The sequence below is a fragment of the Tyto alba genome, unplaced genomic scaffold (assembly GCF_018691265.1).
Source record: "Tyto alba isolate M040663 unplaced genomic scaffold, T.alba_DEE_v4.0 Super-Scaffold_8, whole genome shotgun sequence".
Lineage (NCBI taxonomy): Eukaryota > Metazoa > Chordata > Aves > Strigiformes > Tytonidae > Tyto > Tyto alba.
Window position 1 is genome coordinate 23,081,754 of NW_024881329.1, and position 25,046 is coordinate 23,106,799.

The 25,046-nt window shown below is 56.8% G+C and overlaps 4 protein-coding genes and 1 non-coding gene across 9 annotated transcripts; 4 read left to right on the forward strand and 1 right to left on the reverse strand.

Moving 5' to 3' along the window:
- The first annotated feature begins 682 nt into the window (after positions 1–682).
- LOC104359414 (chromatin target of PRMT1) lies at positions 683–9,562 on the forward strand. Of its 2 annotated transcripts, none has more exons than XM_032988321.2 (6): positions 683–870; positions 2,125–2,206; positions 3,704–3,857; positions 6,791–6,974; positions 7,126–7,263; positions 8,338–9,562. In XM_032988321.2, the coding sequence occupies exons 2-6, from the start codon at positions 2,142–2,144 to the stop codon at positions 8,538–8,540; spliced, it is 744 nt and encodes a 247-aa protein (XP_032844212.2). In that variant the 5' UTR covers positions 683–870; positions 2,125–2,141; the 3' UTR covers positions 8,541–9,562. The 2 variants fall into 2 exon arrangements, with proteins under 2 accessions (XP_032844212.2, XP_032844211.2); XM_032988320.2 differs by having other exon boundaries at positions 684–870; positions 6,788–6,974.
- A 766-nt stretch (positions 9,563–10,328) lies between these two features.
- Positions 10,329–18,072, forward strand: LOC116960559 (mothers against decapentaplegic homolog 4-like). Of its 2 annotated transcripts, XM_042784569.1 has the most exons (13): positions 10,403–10,450; positions 12,724–12,769; positions 13,029–13,277; positions 14,321–14,495; positions 14,600–14,620; positions 14,738–14,941; positions 15,055–15,186; positions 15,285–15,395; positions 15,492–15,545; positions 15,656–15,839; positions 16,479–16,647; positions 17,399–17,537; positions 17,634–18,072. In XM_042784569.1, the coding sequence occupies exons 3-13, from the start codon at positions 13,041–13,043 to the stop codon at positions 17,843–17,845; spliced, it is 1,638 nt and encodes a 545-aa protein (XP_042640503.1). In that variant the 5' UTR covers positions 10,403–10,450; positions 12,724–12,769; positions 13,029–13,040; the 3' UTR covers positions 17,846–18,072. The 2 variants fall into 2 exon arrangements, with proteins under 2 accessions (XP_042640504.1, XP_042640503.1); XM_042784570.1 differs by lacking the exon at positions 12,724–12,769 and having other exon boundaries at positions 10,329–10,450.
- Positions 18,073–18,162: 90 nt separating this feature from the next.
- SNAPIN (SNAP associated protein) lies at positions 18,163–19,508 on the forward strand. Its single transcript, XM_032988322.2, has 4 exons — positions 18,163–18,323; positions 18,732–18,778; positions 18,895–19,013; positions 19,109–19,508. The coding sequence occupies exons 1-4, from the start codon at positions 18,214–18,216 to the stop codon at positions 19,211–19,213; spliced, it is 381 nt and encodes a 126-aa protein (XP_032844213.1). The 5' UTR covers positions 18,163–18,213; the 3' UTR covers positions 19,214–19,508.
- Positions 19,509–19,718: 210 nt separating this feature from the next.
- On the reverse strand, positions 19,719–24,361 carry ILF2 (interleukin enhancer binding factor 2). 3 transcript variants are annotated; one of them, XM_042784579.1, is made up of 15 exons: positions 24,282–24,361; positions 24,134–24,175; positions 23,617–23,659; positions 22,648–22,752; positions 22,285–22,362; positions 22,001–22,103; positions 21,851–21,916; positions 21,525–21,641; positions 21,304–21,382; positions 21,079–21,166; positions 20,855–20,916; positions 20,542–20,656; positions 20,378–20,468; positions 19,981–20,150; positions 19,719–19,877 (listed from the first exon to the last, which is right to left on the reverse strand). In XM_042784579.1, the coding sequence occupies exons 1-14, from the start codon at positions 24,284–24,286 to the stop codon at positions 19,990–19,992; spliced, it is 1,155 nt and encodes a 384-aa protein (XP_042640513.1). In that variant the 5' UTR covers positions 24,287–24,361; the 3' UTR covers positions 19,719–19,877; positions 19,981–19,989. The 3 variants fall into 3 exon arrangements, with proteins under 3 accessions (XP_042640513.1, XP_042640512.1, XP_032844206.1); XM_042784578.1 differs by having other exon boundaries at positions 24,116–24,175; positions 24,282–24,331; XM_032988315.2 differs by lacking the exons at positions 24,134–24,175; positions 24,282–24,361 and having other exon boundaries at positions 23,381–23,659.
- Positions 24,362–24,586: 225 nt separating this feature from the next.
- Positions 24,587–24,658, forward strand: TRNAM-CAU. The gene has a single exon. It is a non-coding gene; the product is annotated as a tRNA-Met (tRNA).
- Positions 24,659–25,046: the final 388 nt, after the last annotated feature.

Below are 25,046 nucleotides of genomic sequence, written 5' to 3' on the forward strand. Positions count from 1 at the left end.
GGGGTCCGGCGGGGGAGGCAGCCGCAGGCCAGGACTCTTTGCCCATCCTGTCAAGAGGCGCAGGCACCGCGCCCCGTGAGGCTGGAGGAACCGGTTTCTTTACCTCCTCCCCCAGCGGGCCTCCAGCCAGCAGCCCCCACGCCGAGGCCCGGCCCGGCCCCCTCGCAGGGCCGCCAGCGCCATCGTCTGCCGTGGCTGGGGCCACCCGCGCGGCTCTAGGCCCTCACCCTCCCACACACACCCCCCCCCTCGGTCGGGCCTCACACGGGGGCTGCCCCGACGGAACGCGGGGACATACCGGGGACAGCCAGGCCACAGGCCCAGCCCGGCCGCGGGGGCCCCTTGAGGCCTCCTCAAGTCTTCGACGCCCCCGCTTAGGCCAGGCCCAGCCGGGCGGCTCCTGCGGGACCGGCCTCCGCCGCGGAGGCTCAGGGGCCCGCCCACCCTTTACACGATCGCGGGAGGAACCGGACACCAGCCCCGCTGGAGCGCGACGGCACCGGCGCCGCCGCCCTGAGGGAGCGCCGCCGCCGCTCCCGCCCTCGGCCCGGCCCCGCCCACCACCGCCCGGAGGAACCAATGGCTGAGGAGGGCGGTCTCTACGTCCGCGCTGCCCCGCCCGGTGGCAGGGGGCGTGGTGGCGGCCTCGGGGCTCTGCGCCTGCGCCTTGTGTAGCCGCGCCGCCATTTTGGCCGTCTCGGCGCGGGCGGTGGGAGGAGGGAGGGTGGCTGGCTGGCTGTGGTCGTCGCCGCCATTTTGTCCGCGGGTGTTTGAGCGCGGCGGGAGCGGGCGGAGGGCGCCGGAGTCAGCCCCACACCCCGCGCCACCCGCCGGTTAGCCCCACCGGAGACCTGGCGACCGTCTGCTTCGGTGAGAGCACGTTGGCCCTGGCCGGAGGGCTGCGGAGGGGCTGCTGAGGGTGGGAGGTTCCGCAAGGGAGGCCGCGGGGTCCCGTCAGGCGGCAGGTGGGGCTGATCTTTGCCCCTTTGCGGGGCGGGGGTGGTTGATGTGTTTGCCGCTGCACGGGCTTTGTGCGCACAAAGCCGGGCTTTCTCCCCCTGGGTCGTAGGGCAGCCGTCGGACGGGGCTGGATCGGCGGCCTAGACCAGGCCTCGCCTTCCTCCCCCTCCCCTCAGGCGCTGCTTATGGGAGTGGAGCTTCCCTTGCGCGGTTATTATTGAGGAAAAAAGGTGTTCTTCAAAAACATTTTTAATTTTTAAAAATGGCGCGCGGCAGCCTGTTGGTTCAGTTTCTAGCTGGTGGACTGTGAAACGTAAAGAAAACATTTTGTTCAAGGTAGTTTGAGGCTGAGTCCTTTTCGGCAGTCATCTGAGCATTAAATTTCATACTACTTATTAAAAAAAAGAGAGAAATGGATCTGCATAGTCAGTGGGTTTGAGCTTAGCACATTTCAGTCGCGTTCGTCACTGCCAAAGCAGGGCTTGAGCTGCGCTCCAGAGATCAGGAACAGCTGAGTTTAAATCCCTTTGCTGCTTTCATGAGGCATGTGGCAGGGTCTCATGTTAGAGAACCGCATTAGGTCAGCGGATGAACTGCCTACCAGAGTATTGGGTATTAACAAGTCGAAGTGACTGTCCCCTTACAGTTTATCACTGTTCAAGTGGTGGCAGTCATAATGAGGATGGAACCTTAACATTTTCAAAGTATAGGGGAATTCTGTAAAGTAATCTTGGAATTTTATTGCCAAGCATATGGTATGTGTCTGTTTAAAACAAATTGGGGTTTCCATCTTGCTGATCCTAGAAGCTTAGGAAGTGTGGCAGTGTCACTAGATGCTGTACTAAAGATATGTGGGTGCCATCTTGACTGCTGATGGACTGTAATTTTGCAGCATTACCACTGCCGGTGGTAAAATTTTCACTTTCTAAAAAGATGACTTCATAGTAAGGATGAGATAGAATAGCTTCCTTATTTATTAAACCTGCTGTATCATAGCAGTGGCCTAGAAAACTTATTAAAAATACATTAATAGAATACCTGTTACCTGCCCTGCTCTTGATGCTCTGCACCAGAGAAATCAGAATGCACCTTTTTTTAACGTTTAGTCAAGTAAGCACAAGATCTCTGGGCCATTTTGTTAAATCTGGTTCTTGTATTTTGCAGATTCTCTTGATCTGAAGATGGCTGCACAGTCAGCACCGAAGGTTGTGCTAAAGAGCACCACCAAGATGTCTCTGAACGAGCGGTGAGGAAGCCAACAGCAGCTTCAGCTCATAAGAAATTTTTTTACTTAATTATCACTGTCCGGTGTCCAAAAACCAACGTGGTTTCTGCCCTCTTTTAACCTCACTAAAACAAGCAGATGGCTATGCACCTCTGTCTTAAACTGCAACAAATGTGGTACGCCAGGTTAAAAGGGCAAGTGTTTTGGAGAAATTTATCCATAGCAGTTAATATTAAACTATTCAACACATAAATATGGTGGGATGTGTTATAACAAAAGAGAGAAACCTCACACCCTCCCTTTTTCTTCCACATGTTATTACATTTATATAGTTGACACTGCAGCACGGTAGCATGTTACCTAAGCTGCAGCAGGCTTGCTGCTTTGTCCGAGGCAGACACACGTGCATGTGGTCTGGCCTGTAAGAGGCATGCAGCAGGCCATTAAACAAGCCCGAAGGCCCTTTAACAGTGTTTTGGGCCTTGTAAGAGGCAAATGCTTTGCTTCATCTCCATCTCTCTCTCTTTTCTTGCTTTCTTTATTTTTTTCTGTTGAGTATTCTGTTTTTCCATGCCATTGAGCTTTTGCAGTTCTGTAGTGACAACTAACAGTGACGCTGCAGTTGTGTTTCACTTTCTTACTAATTGCTCTTGAATTAATGATGTTAGTGTCGTTGAACCAGGGTAAAGGGAGCTGCTTGTGTGCAGTTTGTGCTCTAGCTAGTGCTGTAGTGAGATGGAGCCTGAACGGGTGCTTGGAGCTTACCCCAGGGAAGATGAGTGCTAAGGTGCAGTGCAGGGAAGGCTTGCTGGCCTGTTTCGTTTTGGTCAGTCCATATTCCTCATCTGTAAGTATTTTCTTTTGCAGTCTTGTATAGCTCCCAGGACACCGTAGAAAGCCAATGCGTTGCTGCTAAGGAGGCTTACCAGCCTGCTGTATGTTCTGCTTCTGTATGGCTCTTAAAGACGGAAGATTCTTTGTGCACCAAAGAAATGTGTCAAGTGAGCTGCTTTTATAAATGAGTGCGTTTGGGTGGTGGCATTTTTTTACGGCATCAGTTCAGTGATGCACCAAAAGCACGCCGGTCTGTTCTCAGGGTGATGGCTCTCGTAAAGCTGCCTTCTGGCATGGAGGTTTTTAAACAGTTTTCTCAGATCTTGGAGGGTTAATTTGGCTTTTGCAGTCAGATTTCAGTTTGCTTTTCTGTTTCTGTGATGTCCTCTCCCATCTGTCATGATCATCTCTGCTTATTGCTTGTTTTCATTCCTTCTGCCATTTCTAAAATCAGTAACCTAAAGCTTTATCACTTCTGAATTAATATACAACATCATTTCTGAGTTTCCAGTTCTTGCACACTTGTGGAAAACAAAGAATACGTAATCCCATGTGACGTGACCTAAGTACCACTTTTTACATAAGGTTCATGGGATCTGGAGATCCAATCTTGAGAACCATGAAATGCCAATAAATGTATGTAATAAAGCTTTATTTAAACACCCATTTTATTCGACCTTGAAGCTTTACTAACATGCTGAAGAACAAACAGCCGATGCCAGTGAATATTCGGGCTACGATGCAGCAGCAGCAGCAGCTAGCCAGTGCCAGAAACAGAAGACTGGCCCAGCAGATGGAGAATAGACCTTCTGTCCAGGCTGCTTTGAAGCTCAAACAGGTGAGAGAAAGTGGCATTTTTTGGGACAGCCCGTTGATGCCTGTCACCAGCAGATGGCTTTTCAGGATGTGGTGGATTTGAAAAATGGTCCTGAAAGTTAAAAAAGAGACTTGCAGAAAACCCCACTTTTTCCTTAAGATAAGTAATGCTTTGTACCTTACTGGTTAATATTGAGTTGGGTGGGGGTTTTTTTTTGTGCTGGCTGTTCATATCTCCTCTCTTTTTTCAGAGAAATGTTCTCATTCTGGGTTTCTGGATCTGCCGAGTGCTTCATCTCGCAATCTAGCTGCAGTTAGAATTGCTGCAGATTGTTTCCAGTACTTACCCAGTTGAGACTGGTTGCTCCCATCCCTAACTCCACCCTCTCTTGGTGCACTCCCTTGATAGCAGCTGGCTGCGAGGAACAGATGAACAAACTGATTTTTTTGATTGCCTGCGAATGCTAGAATGTGGGCCTGGATTTAAGGCATAGTGTTGCTTTATCATTCTACATTTCGGTGATGAGTACTACAGATTATAGTGTGTTACTAAAACTGCCTTCTGTCAGTAGAGCAGAAGACCTAAGCAAGCATGCTAGATTTTGACTGCTGCAGTCAGAGTGCTTCACCGTAACTCTGGAGTTAGAGAAGGGGCAGGGGGAAAAACCTCACTACAACAGAAACCTCAGTAACATACAGAAGAGAGCTGTTTGTCCAGAGCCTGCTCATTGTCAGACCGTAGGGGTTGTTTGAAAGTTTTAAAGTTTGTGCTTAAGTGGAAAGGCTGCTAAGATTAGCTTAAAATATATATGTAGGGCACAAACTGAAACGTGTGGGGTAGTCCTTCACAGCTGTGCAGTGAGTTCGAATAGCAATACTGCATGCCTTGACTACAGCAGTAGTTAAATATAATTCTGCACAATACCTTGCACATGCAGAGAAAGCCCTGGAAATTTCTTACTGAGCTGATTCACCGAATAGCTGGCATACTTAAACCTGACAGGCGTGCTCATACCCAGGGATCGCTCTCTGATAAAGAGGAATGCAGCTGCTATTTAAGATCTCTTGAGGCTTCAGTTGTAAAATAGACTCTGGTGCCAGTTAGCCTTGCAGAGCTTGTAAACAAAAGCTCTGGAAATGGTAGTCTGAATTATTTTCTGCTTTAAAAAAACAGAAGCTTGAAAAGCTAAGAATTTCACAAGTGGTAAGTGAAACTATTGAAAGCATGAAGTTTCTGCTTGCTGAATTGAGGTGCCACAGACGAACAGGGAAGAACTAGATGCTGGCTTAGCTCTTAAACCCATTTGATTTTTATGTTGGGCATAGGTGTGCTTTCATGGTCTAGAATTAAATGTTGCAGGGAAGGGCCACAGAAGGGCGTTGTTGTGCAGTTTGTAAACCTGGTTTATGTTGGGTTGCTCTTCAAAGATTGTGCGTTGCTCTGGAAGTTCCTGTGGTGACCGACTGGATTTTCACAAGTGCTGTATACTCGGTATCACCAGGAGATTTTCTGAGCCCTCTGTGCTGTGTCCAGAAGTGCTGGGGAGCATTGATCCCAGCGATGGGTCACCCGTGCTTCAGAAAGGACCTCCCTAAACTCCTGTGGAGCACTGCCGGTGCTAGATCTGTGGGTTTGTGTTTTGCATCCTCTGCATCTGAATGCAAAAGTGTTGGCGTAAACCTGCTGTGGCTTTTTTTAAATGTAAAAACATTTATACTGCCTGGTTCTAGACAATGCATTTACCAAGGTATTGCCGCTCTGAGGTAGAGCAGAAGGGTGAGCACTCTTAGGCTGTTTCAGGGCAAAGTCCAGCAGCTTATCTTAAACTTTCCTGGTAAGTGACATAAATGAATAATTGAATGTGGAACATACACATGCTTTCTCATTCCTTTCTGCCAGCGAGGCTGGGCAAAAGAGAGAGGTTAATACTTTAAGCTGCTACGGATGTTGGAAAAATGAATGACTGAGGCAGTAAAGCTTAAAATCTTACTACAGTTACAGAAGAGACTGATTTTAGAGGAACCAGTTGTACTGTCCACAGGCTTGGGGCAAGTAGACAAGCAATAACTCGAAGCAACTCTTGGAACCAGTAGTAAAATACAGCCTCTGTGGCTGCTCTCATCACCCTCTTACGGCCAAGAGCTTTTGTTCTCAAGATGAGTGTGAAGGTTCCCACTGTTGCTTCTTAGCTCCTTGTAGGGTTCAGCGGTGCTCACAGAAGCTGTAGCCTGCTCTGTGGAGACCAGATGGGTACCTGTGCATGTGAACAGTGCTGGGAAAAAAAAAGAAACACACTTCAAAAGCCAGATACACAAAGATTACTATTTCACTGTCGTTTTGGTGTGAGTACATTTCTTCAGTATAGGTTTCATAGTATAGATGGAAAAGTGAATGCCTTTCCTAGCTGTTGCCTTAATCTTTGTGGAAGGCTACCCACTGTGGAAGGCAATAGGCCACTAGGAATGGTGTCCGTGGTGTGTGGCTGCACAGATGTCACTTGCTTTGCAGAGGTAGGTTAGGCTTGTGTCACGGCAGGTGTAGTTGCTTTCTGTCTTGGGGATTTGCTTGGACTGTCACCTTCCAGCAGAAAAGGTTAGGGGGCTGCCTTGTGGATTAAGTGTCTGCTTTGATTTGGATTTAGCAGCACTGTGAAAAATTGAGAAAAATACTTCCAAGTCTGCAAACTTTCTTGTCTGTACAAACACTTGCTTCTAGGAACGGTCTTTGTTCTCTGACCTTCAGAAATTATCCCTTCCAGAGCAGATTTTATTGTCTTCCTTTGAAACTCAATTATATATGGCAGAGAGCTGGTGACCTTCTGTTTTATTAAAAAAAAAATAAAAAAACAACCCAAAACACACCACTTTTATTGATAGGTGATTGTTATGCTGTTTATGTTGCAAGTCTGAGATTGCTGCATGATTTTCTTGTTTCTTAAAAATCTATTCCAGAAGAGCTTAAAGCAACGCCTTGGTAAAAGTAATATTCAGGCACGATTAGGCCGGCCGGCGGGACCCCTCGCTCGTGGGGCCATGGGAGGAAGAGGACTGTCTATGGGGCAGAGGGGCTTGCCACGAGGAGCCATGCGTGGTGGCCGGGGAGCAAGAGCTCTGCTGAGAGGAGGAGTCCCACTCAGAGGTCAGTACCATGGCTGAACTGCAATTGCTTATATGTCAGTGTGTGTATATAAATATATATATATATATATAAAAATAAATATGTGTCTTTTTGACAGCATGAGTCTGAAAACTTGTTTTGTTCTCATTTGAATTCTCTTTCTCCGTGGAAGGTCAGAGCCTGCTTCGTGGAGGACGAGGTATCTCCCCCAGGATGGGCCTGAGAAGAGGTGGCATTAGAGGTCGCGGTGGCCCTGGGAGAGGTGGCCTAGGCAGAGGCGCCATGGGCCGTGGAGGACTTGGTGGCAGAGGTTAGTGCACACAAGCTTCAGGAGCGACACGTTGCTGCTGAATAAGTAGAAGTAAGCTTGAATTCTCTTTCAGCCTAGTGTGTGTAAGTACATGCGGCACCAAAAGCCCTCTGTTCTTGAATTTCATGCAGCGCAGTGCTAAATTAAGGCTTTCATTCCTGAAATATTTTGCCAGGCCTTATGCCTAACGAGATCCTTTACTGTGTCAGTGTTTAGGTAGAGGGATTCTGGGGACTGTCAGTGAAGCTGTCCCCTCCTGCAGGTATTACTGTCTGGGTGATGCTTGGAATAGTAGTTGAGGCAGTGAGTAATCTTCCAGTGTATTGAGGAAGACTACACTGTCTCCTCACATTTAAGAAGGAAATGATACAGAGCCTGTGTAAACCAAGAGACTCTTAATTAGTGAGGGGGGAAAACATTAACAGGAGAAAGTCTAAACCCCTGCAAAATAAAGTTAAATTCAAAGTCTGAAAAGGAGTCAAGCTGCGGGTAAATGAACTCTTTATTTTCAACAACAAATCAGAGAAGCAGTAAAGCAAGAGGAAATACAAGAGACAGCTGTTGATGGCAGGGTTGTTAATGTTTCAGCCAGATGTTTGGGTAGAATACCAGCCAAGTGCTCTCTCATGTTACTTTGGGCTTGGCCCAATGTTTGTAGGAGTTGGAGCAGACAGTCACCAGGAAGCTGCCCATCTCTTGACAGCGTTGGCTTGTAGCTTTAGCTGTATTTTTTAGCCTGACAAACACATGCTGATCGATGTGGGCTCTTGGGTATCCTACTCCTGAAGGAAAAATTTGCTCGTAACAGCATGATGACTTTGCTTGTTTTGCCAAAAGCTTCAGCCTGACCCAGAGGTGTGCAGGATCTTGGGGAATACGCGGCGTGGCGGTGGAACTGGTACCCGAGCGGGGGAGATGGGAGTCTGAGCTAAGAGCATAGCTCTTAGTTGTGGATCAGATGTCTCTCCAGGCTTCTGGACTGAAACAGAAGAAGCCTGGGGAGCTAATCCAGCACGGCAAAACCCGAGGCTCAGTCTGGTGGAGTGTGTAACCACCATCTTGTCTCACTGTAAGGTCGCGGCATGGCGGGCCGGGGACGAGGGGGCTTTGGAGGTCGTGGCAGAGGCAGAGGACGAGGAAGAGGATCGACACGTCCTGCATTGACCAAGGAGCAGCTGGACAACCAGTTAGATGCTTACATGTCTAAAACGAAAGGACACCTCGATGCTGAGCTGGATGCTTACATGGCTCAGACAGACCCAGAAACAAACGACTGAACGTCGTTCCCAGAGACTGTTGTTGAAGTTAGTGTGTTATGTCGATGCCCATAAGCTAAAAACGGAAACCCCGATTCATGCTGGAAGGACCCACAGGAATAGGGAGCGGCCCTGCTCTACCCAGAGATCAGACTTTAGTGTGTTCCTTTAATGTTTTGATACTATCTGTTGTATGAAACCTTTTTTTTATTATTATTTTTTTTTTTAATATCTTTTTCTTTCCCTGAGTACTCCAAACATGAATGTGACAGATCTGCTGCAATTAATCCGTCGACATCAGCGCTGGTGACTCGCCGTGCCCACGCTGCCTTAGGTGAAGCACTCGTGGGTGCTGGGATCGCGTGTTTGTGCCTCTTGAGCCCCGCAGATTCATTTTGGGATTGGCCAGGTCCCCAAGTGTGACCCAAGGGCCGAGTTCATGCCTGCAAGTTCAGTTTAACCCATCTGAACCAAAAAAAAAAAAAAAAAAAACCAAAACAAAAAACTCCCAGCAAGGCAAACAGGCCAGGTTTAGTTGTAGCATTCCTAGACATGCCAATCTTACTGTTTTGCACCAAAAGTTCCTCTTCTGTTGGCAGATGCCTAGTGGAGAGCACTTCCCGAGTTGAAAACTTTTTGGTTTAGGTTATAGTGGGGTTTTTTTTTGTGTTTAGATAAAAGTTTGAATTTCTTTTGCATTGTGTTTGAAGAGATGGCACCAGTGGTTTCTGTATCCGCAAAAACAAATGTTTATTTAAAGAAATTGGAAGCAGGAACATAAAATTACAGCTGTGACAGCAAAGCATGGTAGAACTGTCTCTTTTTAAAACAGAGGGTCCAAAATTAATCTGTTACCTTTCGGTTTAACCAAAACTGTGTCCTCTGGTCAACCCAACTGCCTGCACTTAACCCTTGGGTTTGGGAAGGGTCTGTTCCTCCCCCCTTTCCTTGAATTTTAAGTTCAACCATTCTGTGAACTGTTCCAGATTCAATGGAATCTTGTATTTCTGGTTTGTTGTAACAAAGGAGAATTATAAAAGTAATGTGGACTCTGGGTGATTTTTCCTAGAAATAGGGGGTTTGTTTTGTTTTGGGTTTTGAGTTTGAGTTGTTTGGGGTTTTTGAATTTTTTTTTGTTTTGTTTTTTTTTTTCCTTCTCTGGAGTAAATTTACTTTGTGGAGACAGGAGGAGGCTGAGGGAAAGCTGTGTTTGCTGCTGCAAGAAGAGTCCCCAACCTGAGCGTGGAAGGGGAAAACCCGCCGAGGGGGGAGCTGCGAGGGGCTGCCGCTGCCTCTGCAGGCAGCCTGCCTCCTCTCTGCGCACCACAAAGGCCGGGGGTCGAGGCTGTCCGGGCTTCTCCCGGAGGGGTTTGCGTCCCCGCATCGGGAAATCACCGACTCCGGCCTCCTTCCCGGGGCTGCCGCGGTTTCGGGAGGGGGAAAAGGGGGTGCCCGGGGCCCGGCCCGGCGCTGGGGCCCGGCTCGGGCGGCGATGGAGCCCTGTGGGCGCAGACAGCCGCCCCGCCCGCCATGGAAGCGCCGTCGCTATTGGTTGGAGACGCGACGGCCGCCTGTCACGACGTCTGCTATTGGCTGCGCCGTTCCAGCGCCTCACGCGCTCCGGCTTTTCCTTTTGTTGTTGTAGCAAACAAGTTGGAAAGCGGCGGCAGGGACGGGCGGGAGCGGGAAGGGCTGAGGGAATGAGCGGACAGGGCTGAGGGAAGGGACGGGCAGGAGCGGGAAAGGCTGAGGGAAGGAGCGGACAGGGCTGAGGGAAGGGACGGGCAGGAGCGGACAGGGCTGAGGGAAAGGCTGAGGGAAGGGACGGGCAGGAGCGGGAAGGGCTGAGGGAAGGGACGGGCAAGGCCACGGGCAGCCGGAGGGGATGCAGCGGGAGCCGGGCTCCGAGTGAGGAGAGCCGGGCGGCGGAGGTGAGTACCCTGCTCGTCCCCCCCCTGCCAGCCCCCCCCAACCCACCTCCCTGCATTGGCCCCGAGTCCCATGGACATCCCCACTCGTGTCCCCTCCTCGAAGCCCTGCGCCCAGCCCGTCGCCTCTCTCTGCCGACCCCACCAGCCTGTTGAGACAGCCCCCGGCCCCTCGCTGTCAGGGCGGCCAACCCCCATTAAACTGCCATGGGGTGGGACCCCCACCCGCTCAGGCAGCCCTTCTGCGCCTCTCTGCTTTCCTCCCGCCGGTAGCCCCAAAAGCAGGCAAACACCCATTTTCAGCCTGTGGGTAACATCAGGATGGAGGTGGGCTGCTACCCCACGAAGTCCTGAGAGTTGGGATGGGGCAGGGATGACTCATTGGCACCCCCTTTTTCAGGGCATCCTTCCTGCTTCTTCCCTTCCTGCTCTGCTCATTCTCTATCCATGAGCCAAGGCTTCAAATACGGGGAGCATCCCCCTTCCCAGTTTGGGGAGCTGGAGCTGGGCTGGGGGGGCAGAAGCCAGTCTGGAAGTGGGGAGACACATGCAGGAATTAAGTCCCCACCCAGGCACCCATCTGTCCCTTTGTCCATGCCCTTGGGATTATCTGGGAGCAAAATTAGGGGCCCCAGAGCCAAGGAGATTAGGCTGGAGTCCACGTCCATGCAGGAGCTGGCTTCCCCCTCACCCCACGCTGCTCAACCCCCCTCCTGAGCTGGGGGACAAGCCTGGCTCCAGCTTTGGGGCTTGGGCCACGGGATCAGCGAGGTATTTTCACAGCAGGAGTGATGTAGGGTGGGGAGGAGGGGAGACCTCGATCCCAGCCCCGCGCTGCCGCAGGAGGAGCCCTGACAGGTTTGTGAAAAGCCCCCAGCCATGTCCCCTCAGCTGGGACAAAAGACTCGCACAGAAATGTCACTTCCCATCTGGAGTGGGGCGATGAGGAGCCTCATTATTCCTCTGGTTTGCTCCGACGCTGGGGCAGGAGGGACAGACGTCTTCTCTAAAGAGCCAGCGAGCACTCCTGGCTGTCACATCGCCGGGGGGAACTGGAGCCAGGGAGAAGCTGACTCTGGCCCTTGCTCACTCTGGTTTCCCCCCAGCCAGACTGGGCTGAGTTTTGGATGGGGCTGGAGATGGCCCTGGCCTTTCTTGGAGCAGCAGGCATTAGCCTTTGGGTCCAGACACCAAAGCTGGGGGTAGCTGGGGCCCCCAAATGCTCCTTTCAGGTTGATCCTGGACAGCCTCTGCTCGCAGGGAGTCCCTACTATCCTCTTTCACCAATTTTGCCCTCAAAATTGAGCCTTGAGGCAGAGCATGGCAGGCAGGCAGGGACCCTGGGGACGAGCGGGCTGGCAGGGAGCAGGCAGGAATGCCGGCATCGGGGCAGCTCCCGGCATCCCCAGGACGGGCGCTTGAGGCTGTTGTGTTAGCACCCACGGGGTGAACCCCATAACCTGATGGGGTGCTCAGGGTTGTGCCCCAGCCATGGGAGGCTCTGGGGGGGCCCTCCAGAGGTGTCCCCGTGGCCGACAGCATCTGGCTCGTCTCAAGCCGGAGGAGCCTGGCCAGCGGCATTGCTCCGGCAAGAGAGGGGCCATGGCTCTGCGCCTGCACGGGGCGGGAGGAGCAGGCAGGGTGCTGGCAGGACAGCCTGCCTCCCGTCCCACAGATAAGCAGCGCGGAGCAAGGGTTGACGGTTTGTTGTGTCTGCCGCTGCAGGCCCAAGGTTTTTCCCAGCCCCTGGAGCGTTGCACCCGTCATGACGCAGAACCAGGACCCCGCTGCAGCGGCACCGCAGCAGGCGCAGAGCCCCGTCACGGCCACGGCCCGGGGTGGGGGGGGGGGGGATGCTCACGGGGCCTCGGCACGTGTGTGTATGCAGGCGGCTCTTGGCGTGGACACGGTCTGGCAGAGGAGGCAGGAAAGGGAGAAGCCCAGCAGCGAGTGAGGGGTTAAGGAGCGGCGCCAAGCTGGGGCTCTGTTTAGTCTGGCCCCCGCGCCAGCGATGGGACGGGCAGCGCGGAGCCCGCGGCTGTCACTCCAGCCCAGGGCGGGCGCTTGCAGGCTTGCACGCACGCAGGCACCCTTGCACGCTGCACACACGCAGGCGTGCTGCCTGCCAGGCCGCCGGTGTGACACGGCCGGTGTCCCCACACCCGTGCAGGCTGCTGAGCGTGGCTGCTGTCAGAGCCAGGGACCACGGGGAGATGGGGACACCCCGAGTGTCCCAGCATTGCTGTAACTCCTGTGCCTCTTCCCACCCCGGACAGGGACCGTGGAACCCAGGCATCCGGGCTGGCCCCCCCTCTGTTCAAGGTGACATACAGCTCTGTCCCATGTCCTCCTCGCCTGCCACATGCTGTTCCAGGGGGGCTGTCACATCCCCGGTGCCATGTCCCCTCTTGCCCGCACCAACCACCCCACATCTGCTCCGTGGGCACCAGCACCCCATACGGTGCTTAACTCCCGGCTTGGTGGCCCCGTGCCACGGCAGCCGTGCAGGCGAGGGCAGGGGGGGTGGCAGGTCCCCTGCCGCGGGGTGACAGGCAGGGCCGTGCCGTGCCGTGCCTTGCAGGGGAGCAGCGCCATGTCCCTCGGCGCGCCCACGAGCAGCGACGCCTGCCTCAGCATCGTGCACAGCCTGATGTGCCACCGGCAGGGCGGGGAGAACGAGACCTTCGCCAAGCGGGCCATCGAGAGCCTCGTCAAGAAGCTCAAGGAGAAGAAGGACGAGCTCGACTCGCTCATCGCCGCCATCACCACCAACGGCGCCCACCCCAGCAAGTGCGTCACCATCCAGCGCACCTTGGACGGGCGGCTCCAGGTAACCCCACGGCGCCAGGACTTGGGTGTCTGGGTGCCCCCTGCGCACCCCACAACCTTCCCCGAGTTGGGGGGACCCGAGTGTTAAGGTCCTGGGACACCACAACCCTTCCTGAGCTGGGGGGACCTGGATGTTGGGGTGCCCTATGACCCCCAAGACCCCACAATGCTCCCCAAGCTGGGGGGACCCAGGTACCCCATGACACCCCATGCAAGCCCTCCCCAAGCTTGGGGGGACCTGGGTGTTGGGATGCCCCAAGACCCCCAGCCCTCCCCAAGCTGGGACACCCAAGGCTTCCTGGTGCCCCAAGACCCCCCAACCCTCCCTGAGCTGGGGGACCCCAGGCATCCTGGTGCCCCAAGACCTTCTCAGCCCCCCCCTGAGCTGGGGGACCCCAGGTATCCTGGTGCCCCAAGACCCCCCCAGCCTTCCCCGAGCTGGAGGGACCTGAACAAGGGACCTGGTGGAGGAGACCCCCCTGGGCAGGGGCGCACAGGAGGATCCCTGCCGTGTCGAGCCTGCGGCTCCAGGCTGGGAGCCATGCTGACTTCAGTGTCTGGGCTTGCACCCACCCGCAGCCATGGCTGCCCCAAAGATGGGGGGTGGGGTGGGGACAGGGGACAGGCAGATGTCTCCACCCTGTTGGGACAGATGCATTCAGGCAGAGGCAGCAGCATTACCCCCTGCCTGCGGTCACCGTCGCCCCCCCCTTCTCCCTGGCGCTGGCATCCCCCGGCGACTCTGCCCCCCCCCTCTTCCTGGGATGAGTCATTGTCTGGCAGCCTGCGAGCTGTGAGGGGGGGAAGTGGGGGGGTTGTTATGTCTGGAGCCGGGGAGGCACAGGGGGAGCCCCCCCAGCCGCCACGGGGTCCCGGCTGGGCACCAGCCAGCCCCCACGCTGGGGGGGAGGGGGGAATGCTGGGAGGAGGGGGTCTGGCATCTGGGCTGGAAGGGAGTGGACAGACACACACACCCCCCACCATCTCCACACCCTGCCGTGTCACCCCAGTGTCCCCATCTTGTCTGTGTGTGTCCCCTCGCAGGTGGCTGGCAGGAAGGGGTTCCCTCACGTCATCTACGCCCGGCTCTGGCGCTGGCCCGACCTACACAAAAACGAGCTGAAACACGTCAAATTCTGCCAATTCGCCTTCGACCTCAAGTACGACAGCGTCTGCGTCAACCCCTACCACTACGAGCGCGTGGTGGCCCCCGCCATCGGTGAGCCAGCCCCACTGCCACCACTGGGACCCCCGGGGGGAAGGGGGGGCACCCCACTCCCACCACCAGCACCCATAACGCGCCCCCCAATCTCTCCCTGGCAGGTCTGAGCATTCAGAGCACAGGTGAGACCCCGGCACAGGACCGGCGGGGAGCACCCCCGGAGCCAGCACCTCCCCCCCCCCGCAGTGGGTCCCCGTACCCCCCCATGGTCTCCGGTGTGTGTCCCCCCCCCTCCCCAGTGCCCCCCACGCGCCTGGTGAAGGAGGAGTTTGTCCATGACTGTGTGCAGATGGAGGTGCCACCCGGCCGGGAGCAGGGGGCCAAGCAGGCGCCGCGTCTGCCCCCCGCCGAGCCCTACTGCCAACCGCTGCCCCCCCCGCAGCTCCCCGAGACCCCCCGTGTCCCCAGGAGCCTCTACCCTGCGCTGCCTATGTCACCCCCAGGTGAGACCCCCATTAAACCCCCATCCCCATCCCTTGGGAAGGGTTTGAGGGCATCAGCCTGAGTGCCCCCCTCCCCCCCCCCCCCCCCCATCCCATGTGTGTGTCCCAAACAGTGGCTCCCAGTGGGTCCCTGCTCTCGCTGCCCCACGGCGAGGGGCTGCTGCAGATCACCTGCCCCACACCGCCCCCGGCCGCCCCGGCACAGACTCCCCCGCAGAATGGCTACCCCAAGCCACCCTACCACAGTGAGTACCGGCATCACCCCACGGTCCCCAGCTCCGTGGGAGCCCCACGTGGGGACACCCCCCTCGCCCCAACCTGGCCACCCTTTCTCCTGCCCCAGGTTCACCAGTGAGCTGGACCGGTGCGGCCGTCTACACACCGAATTTGGGGGGGCCACAGCCCAGCAGCCGGAACCACCCGCAGCCCCCACTCCATCACCCCAACCACTACTGTAGGTTTGGGGGGGACTAGAGGGAGGGCGGGGGGAGGTCACCTACAAGGTCCCAGCCTATTTGCTGCGCTGACCCCATCTCTGCCCCCTCCCCAGGGCCCCCACACCATAGCTCTGGGCCTTACCAGCAACCAGTGTCCACCCACCCCGGTAAGTGCCCCCTCCCCATTAGCACCCCACTGATCACCCCCTCCCTGAGCCATGGGTGCCCTGACCCCATCCTGTCTGTGGGTGTGGGGGGGTGTGTCCCCCCCCCCCAGGACCGGAGTTTTGGTGCTCCATCGCCTACTTCGAGATGGACGTGCAGGTGGGGGAGATCTTCAAGGTGCCGTCCAGCTGCCCCGTGGTCATCGTGGATGGTTACGTGGACCCCTCGGGGGGGGACCGCTTCTGCCTGGGGCAGCTCTCCAACGTGCACCGCACCGACGCCAGCGAGAGGGCCCGGTGGGGTGGGGGGCAAAGTGGGGGGGGGGGGGGTACAGGTGTGGATGGGGGATGAAGGAATGGATGGTGTAAATAGGAGGGGGGCAGTGGGGGGGGAGGCATGGGGCAGAAGGGAGATGATGGGGTGGAAGGGTGCATGGGGGTGCAGGGGTGATGTACGGGGCAGAAGGGGGTATAGGGGGCAATTGGGGGATATGTGGGACAGGTGGGGGGTTATAGGGGGCAACTGGGGGATGATGGGGCAGAAGAGGGAAATGGGGGATATATGGGGCAGGTGGGATATAGGGGGAAATTGGGGGGTGATGGGGCAGAAAGGGGATATATGGGGCAGGTGGGGGGACATAGGGAGGAACTGGGGGGTGATGGGGCAGAAAGGGGATATATGGGGCAGGTGGGGGGATCTAGGGGGCAACTGGGAGGTGATGGGGCAGGTGGGGAGATATAGGAGGCAACTGGGGGGTGATGGGCAGAGGGGGGACATGGGGGAAACGGGCAAGGTACAGGACAGGAGGGGGATCTAGAGGGCAAATAAGGGATGTACAGGGCAGGTGGGGGGATACAGGGGGCTAATGGGGGATTTTGGGGGCAGCCGGGGGACGCTCCAGCGGGGTGCCGGTGCTGACGGTCTCTGCGGGACAGGCTGCACATCGGGAAGGGCGTGCAGCTGGAGTGCCGGGGCGAGGGCGACGTGTGGATGCGGTGCCTGAGCGACCACGCCGTCTTCGTCCAGAGCTACTACCTGGACCGAGAGGCCGGGAGAGCCCCCGGGGACGCCGTGCACAAGATCTACCCCGGCGCCTACATCAAGGTGGGGTGTCCCCAGGGGGAAAGGGGGGGACCTCGCATCCCCAGGAGAAGGGGGGTAGCAAGGATGGAGGGAGCCCCATGTCCATGTTAAAGGGGGTCCTGGGCAATGAGTCACCCATGCTGGGGGGGCAATAGAGGGACCCCAAGGGTGGAGGGAGCCCCATGTCCATGTTAAAGGGGGTCCTGGGCAATGAGTCACCCATGCTGGGGGGGCAATAGAGGGACCCCAAGGGTGGAGGGAGCCCCATGTCCATGTTAAAGGGGGTCCTGGGCAATGAGTCACCCATGCTGGGGGGGCAATAGAGGGACCCCAAAGGTGGAGGGAGCCCCATGTCCATGTTAAAGGGGGTCCTGGGCAATGAGTCACCCATGCTGGGGGGGGGGAATGGAGGGACCCCAGGGATGAAGGGAACCCCATGACCCTGGTGAAGGGAGTCCCGGGCAAAGGGTCACCCATGCTGGGGGGCAACAGAGGGACCCCAGGGATGGAGGGACCCCCCTGCCTGTGTTAAAGGGGGTCCTGGGCAGTGGGTCACCCATGGTGGAGGGGGAATGGAGGGACCAGGGGTGGAGGGACCCCCGTGCCCCTCTTAAAGGGGGTCCCAGGCAAAGGGTCCCCAATGCTGAGGGGGCAATGGAGGGACCCTGGGGTTGGAGGGACCCCCGTGCCCATGCTGAAGGGGGTCCCTGGGGCACCCCCCCTCCCATGCTGCCTTGCTGAGGGGTTCCCCCACGTTCCGCCCCCCCCCCAGGTGTTTGACCTACGCCAGTGCCACCGCCAGATGCAGCAGCAAGCGGCCACGGCTCAGGCTGCGGCTGCCGCTCAGGCTGCCGCCGTGGCCGGCAACATCCCGGGGCCCGGCTCGGTGGGAGGCATCGCGTCCGCCGTGGGTGAGTGAGCCCCCCCGGGGCTGGGACAGTGGTGGGGGGACAAGACCCCCGTGGCCAGGGGGATCCCTCACCCGTGGTTGCATCCCTCCCGGGCAGGGCTTTCGGCGGCAGCGGGGATCGGCGTGGACGACCTGCGGCGGTTGTGTATCCTGCGGCTGAGCTTCGTCAAGGGCTGGGGGCCCGACTACCCCCGGCAGAGCATCAAGCACACGCCGTGCTGGATCGAGGTGCACCTCCATCGCGCCCTGCAGCTGCTGGACGAGGTCCTGCACACCATGCCTGCTGCCGAGCCGGGCCCCCTGCGCTAACCGCCCACCCTTCTTAATTTAATTTTTGTAAGAAAAAGCCAAAAAAAAAAAAAAAAAAAAATAGAGAACCAAAAACATACAGTGAGGGCTGGTTTTAACCGTTATTTCATGAACGGGTTGAGGTTTTATCTGCGCTTTTTCCGCGGGTGCTCGGCGCTGCGGAGAGCGAGGGCTGCGCGGCCAGATGTGCTTCCAGATGCGCCCACAGCTGTGTCGGGCTAACGCCCCCCCGCCCACACACCCACTGGACTACATTTCCCAGTGGCCCCCGCGGCGCGGGGCGGAAGTTGCCGCCCTCGCCCCGCGGATTCCGCTTCCCGGCAGCCCCCGCGCTGCCGCCATTTCCCGGCGGCCTCCGCGGCGTCAAGATGGCGGCGGGGAGCGGAGGCCCCGCGGCCCGGGAGCTGTTCGCTGAGGGGTTGTTGCAGTTCCTGCGGCCGGCAGTGCGGCAGCTCGACGGACACGTTCACGCCGTCAGGTCCGGGAACGGGGAGCGGGGCCAGGGAGGAGGAACCGGGGCGCCTGAGGGGGAGCGGGGCTGAGGGGCACCTACGGCGGGTGTGGGTGGCTTAAGATGGGGAATTGAGGGGCTTGTGGCTGGGCTGGGGGGGGCCGCAGGGGTTGGTGCCGGTGGGGGCAGGTCCCTGAGCTTGAGGCGGGGTATTAGGGGTGCGTGTGGGGTGTCGGGGTGTATCGCTGGGTTGCGGAGAGTTCGGGGTGGCTGGAGGGGGGGTGCAGGTAACCAAGTGGGCGTTTGGACTAGGAGGGAGTTGGGGGCAGCTGGGGCGGGGCGCGGAGGTTTCCGTGTTGAAGGCGGGGCAGAATTTGGGGCTGGGGGCGGGGGGGAATGTCAAGGGTTTTGCCCACCGAGCTGTCCCCTCCGCAGGGAGAGCCAGGTGGAGCTGCGGGAGCACATCGACAGCTTGGCCACAGGTGAGAAATGGGGGGGGGGTCACCCCCGCAGCCCGGCTCAGGGGGTGCAGTGGGGTTTACCCCACATCCCCTGGGGGCCCGTGGTGACCTGGCCCCGCTCCCACCCTCTGCCCCAGAGCTCTGCCGCATCAACGAGGACCAGAAAGTAGCGCTGGACCTCGATCCCTACGTGAAGAAGCTGCTGAACGCCCGGCGCAGGGTGGTGCTGGTCAACAACATCTTACAGAACGCCCAGGTCAGCGTGGGGACCCTGGGGGGTTGGGGAGGGGGGGCTACAGTGTTTTGGGGGGGAGGAATCCCTGATGGCTGCTGCTCCCCTACCCCATGCAGGAACGGCTGCGGAGGCTAAACCACAGCGTGGCCAAGGAGACGGTGCGGAGGAAAGCCATGCTGGAGGCAGCAGGTGGCTACCCCCAGGGCCTGCCCGGCAAGTGAGGCCCCCACAGCTGTGCCGGGCTGGATCTGCCTCGCCCCACAGCTGTGCCAGCCCTGGGAGGTGAACGGGAGCAGCCCTGGATGGTGACGGGTGCGATCCTGTAAGGAGAGTGAAGGGAGCGGGTATCCCTGGTTGTAGTAGCGCTCTCCCGAGTGGCTGCAGCACGGGAAGGGGGCAAGAAGTCCTGCGCAGCGAGGCCGCTGCTCTTCAGCTGCAGCTGAAGGAACCAGGGGACCCCCAAATTGTATTTCCAGATTTGTAGGCGCTGTAATAAAAGTGACCGTGTGTTGCTTATGGGCTGGTGAGGCAGCGTGAGTCTGTAACGCTCTCACGTCACGGCCGCAGGCTCGCCTTGCTGTGCTGTGGGGAAAGCGGAACCAGGGAGGTGCTGCCAGCAGAGAGATGTTGGGGGTCAACATCCCCAAGTTCTGGAATCCCCTCTCCCTGTTAGACCTTTTCCTCACCCCTTTCTATAATGTGCATCTTCTACCTAAACAAATAGGATGTGCTCAAAAGGGGGGGGAACAATTTAATAGGCAACTTATAAAAACACATACAAGGGACAGGTGATGTCAGCTGGCTGTGTTCACCGAGGATGGGCTCAGTCCTTTGCTTGGTTCTTCACATCCTTCAGGCACCAGCACCCGGCGGTGGGGAGTCCCGCTGCAGGGGGGAGAGACAGGCTGCTGAGGGGGGGTGCAGGCACCCCAAACCATTCCCAGCCCAGCACTGCTGGCTCCGGGGCAGCAGTTCTGACAGGCTTTACCTGGGCAAGTCACTCCTGCGTCTCCATGCTTTCCTCCTCTTCGCCCGTGGCGGGTTCTTCCTGATTCTCCTCTTCTTCTTCTCCCTCTTTCTTCTCTGGAGGCTTTTCATAAGCCTTCTCAGAAGGCGTCACTATCACTCCATCCCACGTGGACATTTCAGAAGCCAGGTCTGCAAAAAAAAATGGGCTTGGGGTGACCTTGAGCAGTATGGACAAGCCTTGGCCCTGTGCAGGGGGAAGCACGACACCCCGCTTCACTTCCCCACCGCTTTGGGGTTTGAGTCACTTTTCCTTGGAGCCCTTTCTCCAGCAGTGCAGTAAAACAGTCCCACCCCTCCACTGAGACGCTGATGCTCTGCGTGGAGGAAAAACCACACGTTCCACCGACCCCACTTACAGCTGGCATCACCCTCTTGACCGAGGATTTTCCTGTAGCCTCCATGAGAGAGAATCCGGACGAGGGTCTGCGCGGTGTAACACACCATGTCCTGCGGGGATGGGGAAGAGTCAGAGCAGGGACGCGTTCTAGTCCCTTCTCCCGCAGCGAACGAGGCAGCTCACCTGCTGCTCGAGGGTCATAACCGTGTGGACTCGGAAGTTTCCGCTCTCGCAGGGATCGGTGATGCCAACAGACCCAGGGAGGAAGAGCCCTGCAGCCAGGATCTGAAGGCAGCGCCTAAAGGACAAGACATTTTGGGTTAGAAACTAGACCAATGCAGCCAGAAAGTCTGTGATTAGCCCATCTCTGCGAGGAGGAATCTGCTCTGTCTCCCGGTCAGGTCCCTCCAAGCGCTGAGATGCCACCACTTTTATTTGGTATGTTCAAACCGAACGATAACAGGAATTTATACAAGTGAAGCAAACAGCAACGGACCTGTAGGCGATGTTGAGAGCCAGGGGCTGCCTGGTGGGGTTGTTCATCACAGCATAGTGCCCCTGAAGAGGTGAAAAAAGAGGGAGTTGGGACAAGAGCTGCTTCCTGCAAGGGAAGCATAAGAATCCCAACTCCTGCTGCTGCTGGAGCCCAGGGACGCGCAGGCAGCTTGGTTTGCTATGCCATGGCTGGCACACCATCAGTATTCCCCCTCCTGCACTCACCAGCAGGTCCAAAATCCAGGGCGTGAGGGGCTCAAAGCCAGGGAAACGAATTCTCAGGTCTTTCAGCAGCCGGATTAAGACCTTCACCCTGGAGAAGATGGCAGGAGGAGGGTTCGTAATGCGGTCACGCACCTTCCTGCTGCGGGAGCAGCTCGCCTTGCTTTCTGCTTTCCCCTGGAAAGGAGATGATTTTGGCCAGGACTTCCCGTTTGAGCCCAAACTCACGTGGACTGCGAAGCGTTCTCCTCGAACCAGCGAGCGTGTCTGATGGCAGCCAGGGCACTTTGCAGCACTTTGATGTCCACTGAAAAAAAGCAGCAGAAATACCTGGGGGGTTTTTAACCGAAAGATGAGTAGGTGCAGGCCAGGGGAGGCCAGCTGGTTCTCTCCACCCCCCCCTCCCCGGTGAAGGTTCACATGTGGGGCAGAGCAAGCTGAGCTCTTACGGTGCAGTTCGGGGTCCAGCTTGCGGAGGTTGGGTGGCACCGTGGTGATAAGGATCTTCACGGTCGCGTCGGCCGAGCTGATCTCAAACCCAGTCTCGTTGGTCAGCATGGTCAGGACTGGGGAGAAAGAACACGAATTCCTCAAGGAGGGGCTGGAAAACCTTACCGAAACCCGGGAATGCAGGAAAACCCATGGATCTCGACAGAAGTGCTGCAGCACCATCCCCTTCAGAAAAACCTCAGAACTCGAGGGGAAACCCTCACGTCAGCCTACGCCCTCCTCAACCCCGTCCCCCAACCCCGCACGGCACAGGAGAGCATCCCACCTTCGCCGGGGTCCTGCGCTCTGAGGCTTTCCACGACTTTGTTTCCCAAGGCTGCCACAGCTTCCACTGGGGAGAAGTATCAGCAGAAGAGGTGGTGAGAGCGGGGCCGAGCGCCGCGGGTCAGTCAGCAGCCCCGCAGCCAATACTCACGGGTGGGTAAGATTTTCAAAATCACAACCAGATCGGCCACGTTGTGCCCCGTCGTCATGGTGCCCTTCTTGTAGGAACCCACCTGGCGCACCTCCTCGATTTGCTGTTTGAAAGAGCAAAGCAAAAATTAGTGAATTTAATGCAAGTGCTACATTCTGGGGAGTCGGCATGAATCCTTAATCCCCCCATTTGGGCCAGGTTTGGTAGCTACACCACCAGCATCCCTCGTGCCAAAGCATCTCCCCACATAGCTTTTTTAACAAGCTCACCACTTCTGGACTTACCACTTCAAAGGTTCCTGGTGCTACAATTAAATTATCAATCACGTTGTTTATTTTGGTCACCAGAGAAAGAATGGAAGCCTGAAAAAGAAACAGAGAGGGGTGGTGTAACCAGTCATCCAGTACGACATGAAATAATCTGATGTTGCACAGTGTAATGCAGACAGCCCTGATGCAAGATATATAATAACCAGATTTTAAAAATCACTGTTCAAGAAACTCCACCCATATTTCTGCTGCAGTGCTTATTTCAGAGAGAAGTAATTACTTTTGAGGCTACTCCTGGCTATGCTCTCTGAAAGATAATCTGTCTTTGAGTGCTCTAACATCCAGCTGAAGAATTTAAGGCACTTTTTGGCACAAAACCTGTTCAGCAGCGGTCGGAGCAAGATCCTGGTTTCTCTTCAGCAAGGCTTCGCTGAACGCGGTCTCATCGGCGGCAGGTTTTACGCGGGGGAAAGCCATTTCGCACTGAAATGGGATCAAATATCAGACTGCAATGCTCGAGAAAAAGACTTTGGTTCAACCCACTCATCAACAAAATTTACTCAATTTTTAATTCTCCAGCACCTGTTTCCTTTGCAACTCCACATTGTGCTTTTCACTTGTTGCTTTCATAATTTCACATTACCCTAAGGGAGGGAGGGAAGCTGCCTGCCCAGGAACGGCAGAGCAGCCGCCAGCGTGCCTGCACAACTATGGGCTGTGAGACAGGGCAGATTTAATTAAGAATGGGTTTACCAAGACAGTTTTTATTAACTATATTACAGTGCCTTAACACCCTTTGTTTGCAGATGGCCGGAGCTTTTCCGCTGCTATGACGGGATTCACAGCCACAGGGTCTGGAAGGCAAGAGTCAGTGAACTTGTTTGCCTTGGAAGTGATGTATCTATAAAGAGCAGATGCTTGGCAGGAGGAGGAAATTATTTCCTCTTCTAAAAAGGTGGGAAATGGGCAAAAGAGCCTGGAGAACATCTGACAGGCAAGTGGCAGCTATGGGAGTAACCCATGAGGTTTGTGTTAGAACTGAGTGTCTGGGTGCCTTAAAAAGCAGAAAAACCTCAATCAAGGCATTTATTTCTTGGGATTATTACTCAACTGCATCCTAGTCATCCTGTGTGACACAAGTACTCCAAACAACAGAGCCAGTAAAAAGATCTACTTCAGGTTAGTTACTGAACCAGCAGCGTTTTCTGTGAACTCCTTTACTCCAGCTACGCTAAAAGAAGTCAAACCGTCAAAGTCAGCAAATGAGGATTTTAAAATGCATCTTTAAACAAGGAAAAGTCCCACAGCTGTTGCCTGCAAACAGCTCCAGAGGAGAGGGTTACTCACGACATAGAAATCAAAGGGGATGTGCGGCACAAAGGGCCGGAACCTAAAGGGGAAAAGAAAAAGACAGAAAAAAAGGCAACTTTATTCTCAGTAGGGATGTCCACCCGCCAGCCGCTGCGTTCAGCACCACCGAACGCCCCCCCCCCCCCCCCGCACCCCCTCGGTCACCGTTTTGTGGAGATTTGGTCCCGAGACGCCAGAAAGACCCTACAGAAATAGGAAAGGTTTCTTCATAACCCCCCCTCCCCGCCCCTAACGCTAACTAACACCCTTTCCCCCCCCCCCCAGCCCCGCTGCGAGCGGGCAGTGGCCGCACCCCCCCGGGCCCCCCCTCCTACACCTCATCCTTGTCCTGCGCTACACTACAAGCTGAAACACCGCCCCGCTCCCCCCCCCGGTTTCTCCGCCCCGGCAGCTCGCCCCCGCGGGCGGCCGCAGCCCACCCCCTAGGCCTGACACTCTAGAGAGCCACCCTCGCTAAAGCAGAAGCCAGACTCGCCCACTGCCAGGGCCTCCCCTGGAACCAAAGCGCCCGCCGCGGCCTCGCCCTCGATCGCCCCTGCGGGAAAGAGAAGGGAAACGGCGTTAGCGGAGCGGGGGGGGGGGGGGGGTCCCTCCTGGGGGTGCCCGGGCGTCCCCCCCCCCCCCCCCCAACCCCGGTTCACCTCATGGCTCCGCTGCTCCCAACAATGCCCGCCGCCGCCTGCACACCCCGCAGCAACCTGCTCGCCTATTGGTTGCGGCGCGCCGCGGGTTTGCCGGCGGACAGGAGGGTTTCGCTTCAAGCTATTGGCTCGGCCAACCGTCAATCCAAAGGGAAGGGGGCGTGTGAAAGCGGCCAGGCGCGGCGCGGGGCGGCCGCTGGAGGGGGCACGGAGTTCAGGAATGGAAGGGGGGGGGGTGCGCTCGTGTGCGCATGCGCGGGAGCGCCGTAAGTCCCTCTAGCACCGATGGAAGTCCTCACTCAGGCAGCAGAGTGGCGCAGCGGAAGCGTGCTGGGCCCATAACCCAGAGGTCGATGGATCGAAACCATCCTCTGCTAGCTATGTTTTGGCTCCTCACGCTCCCCCCCCCCCCCCCCCGTGTTTTCCTTCATTAATGACTTAATTAATTATTTTTTGTCTCATTTAAGGCGCTCCTTAATGTTTCTCCCCGCCTGACTGACCTTTCGCAGCGTTGTGAAGCACGACGGGTCACGGGGTGTCGGGAGCCTTTCCGGACAGCTGGGGTCACGCGTGTCCGCGGAACGCTGTGAGCGTGGCGGGGCGGGAGCGCCACGCGTGTTCCCCAGCGCTGCGCGTGTCCCCGGGAGCCGAGCGTGTCCGCGGAGGGCTGAGCGCGTCGCCGGCGGGAGCGCCGCGCGTGTCCCCGGCGCCGCGCGTGTCACCCAGTGCGGTGCGTGTCCCCAAAACCACGCGTGTCCCCCGAGC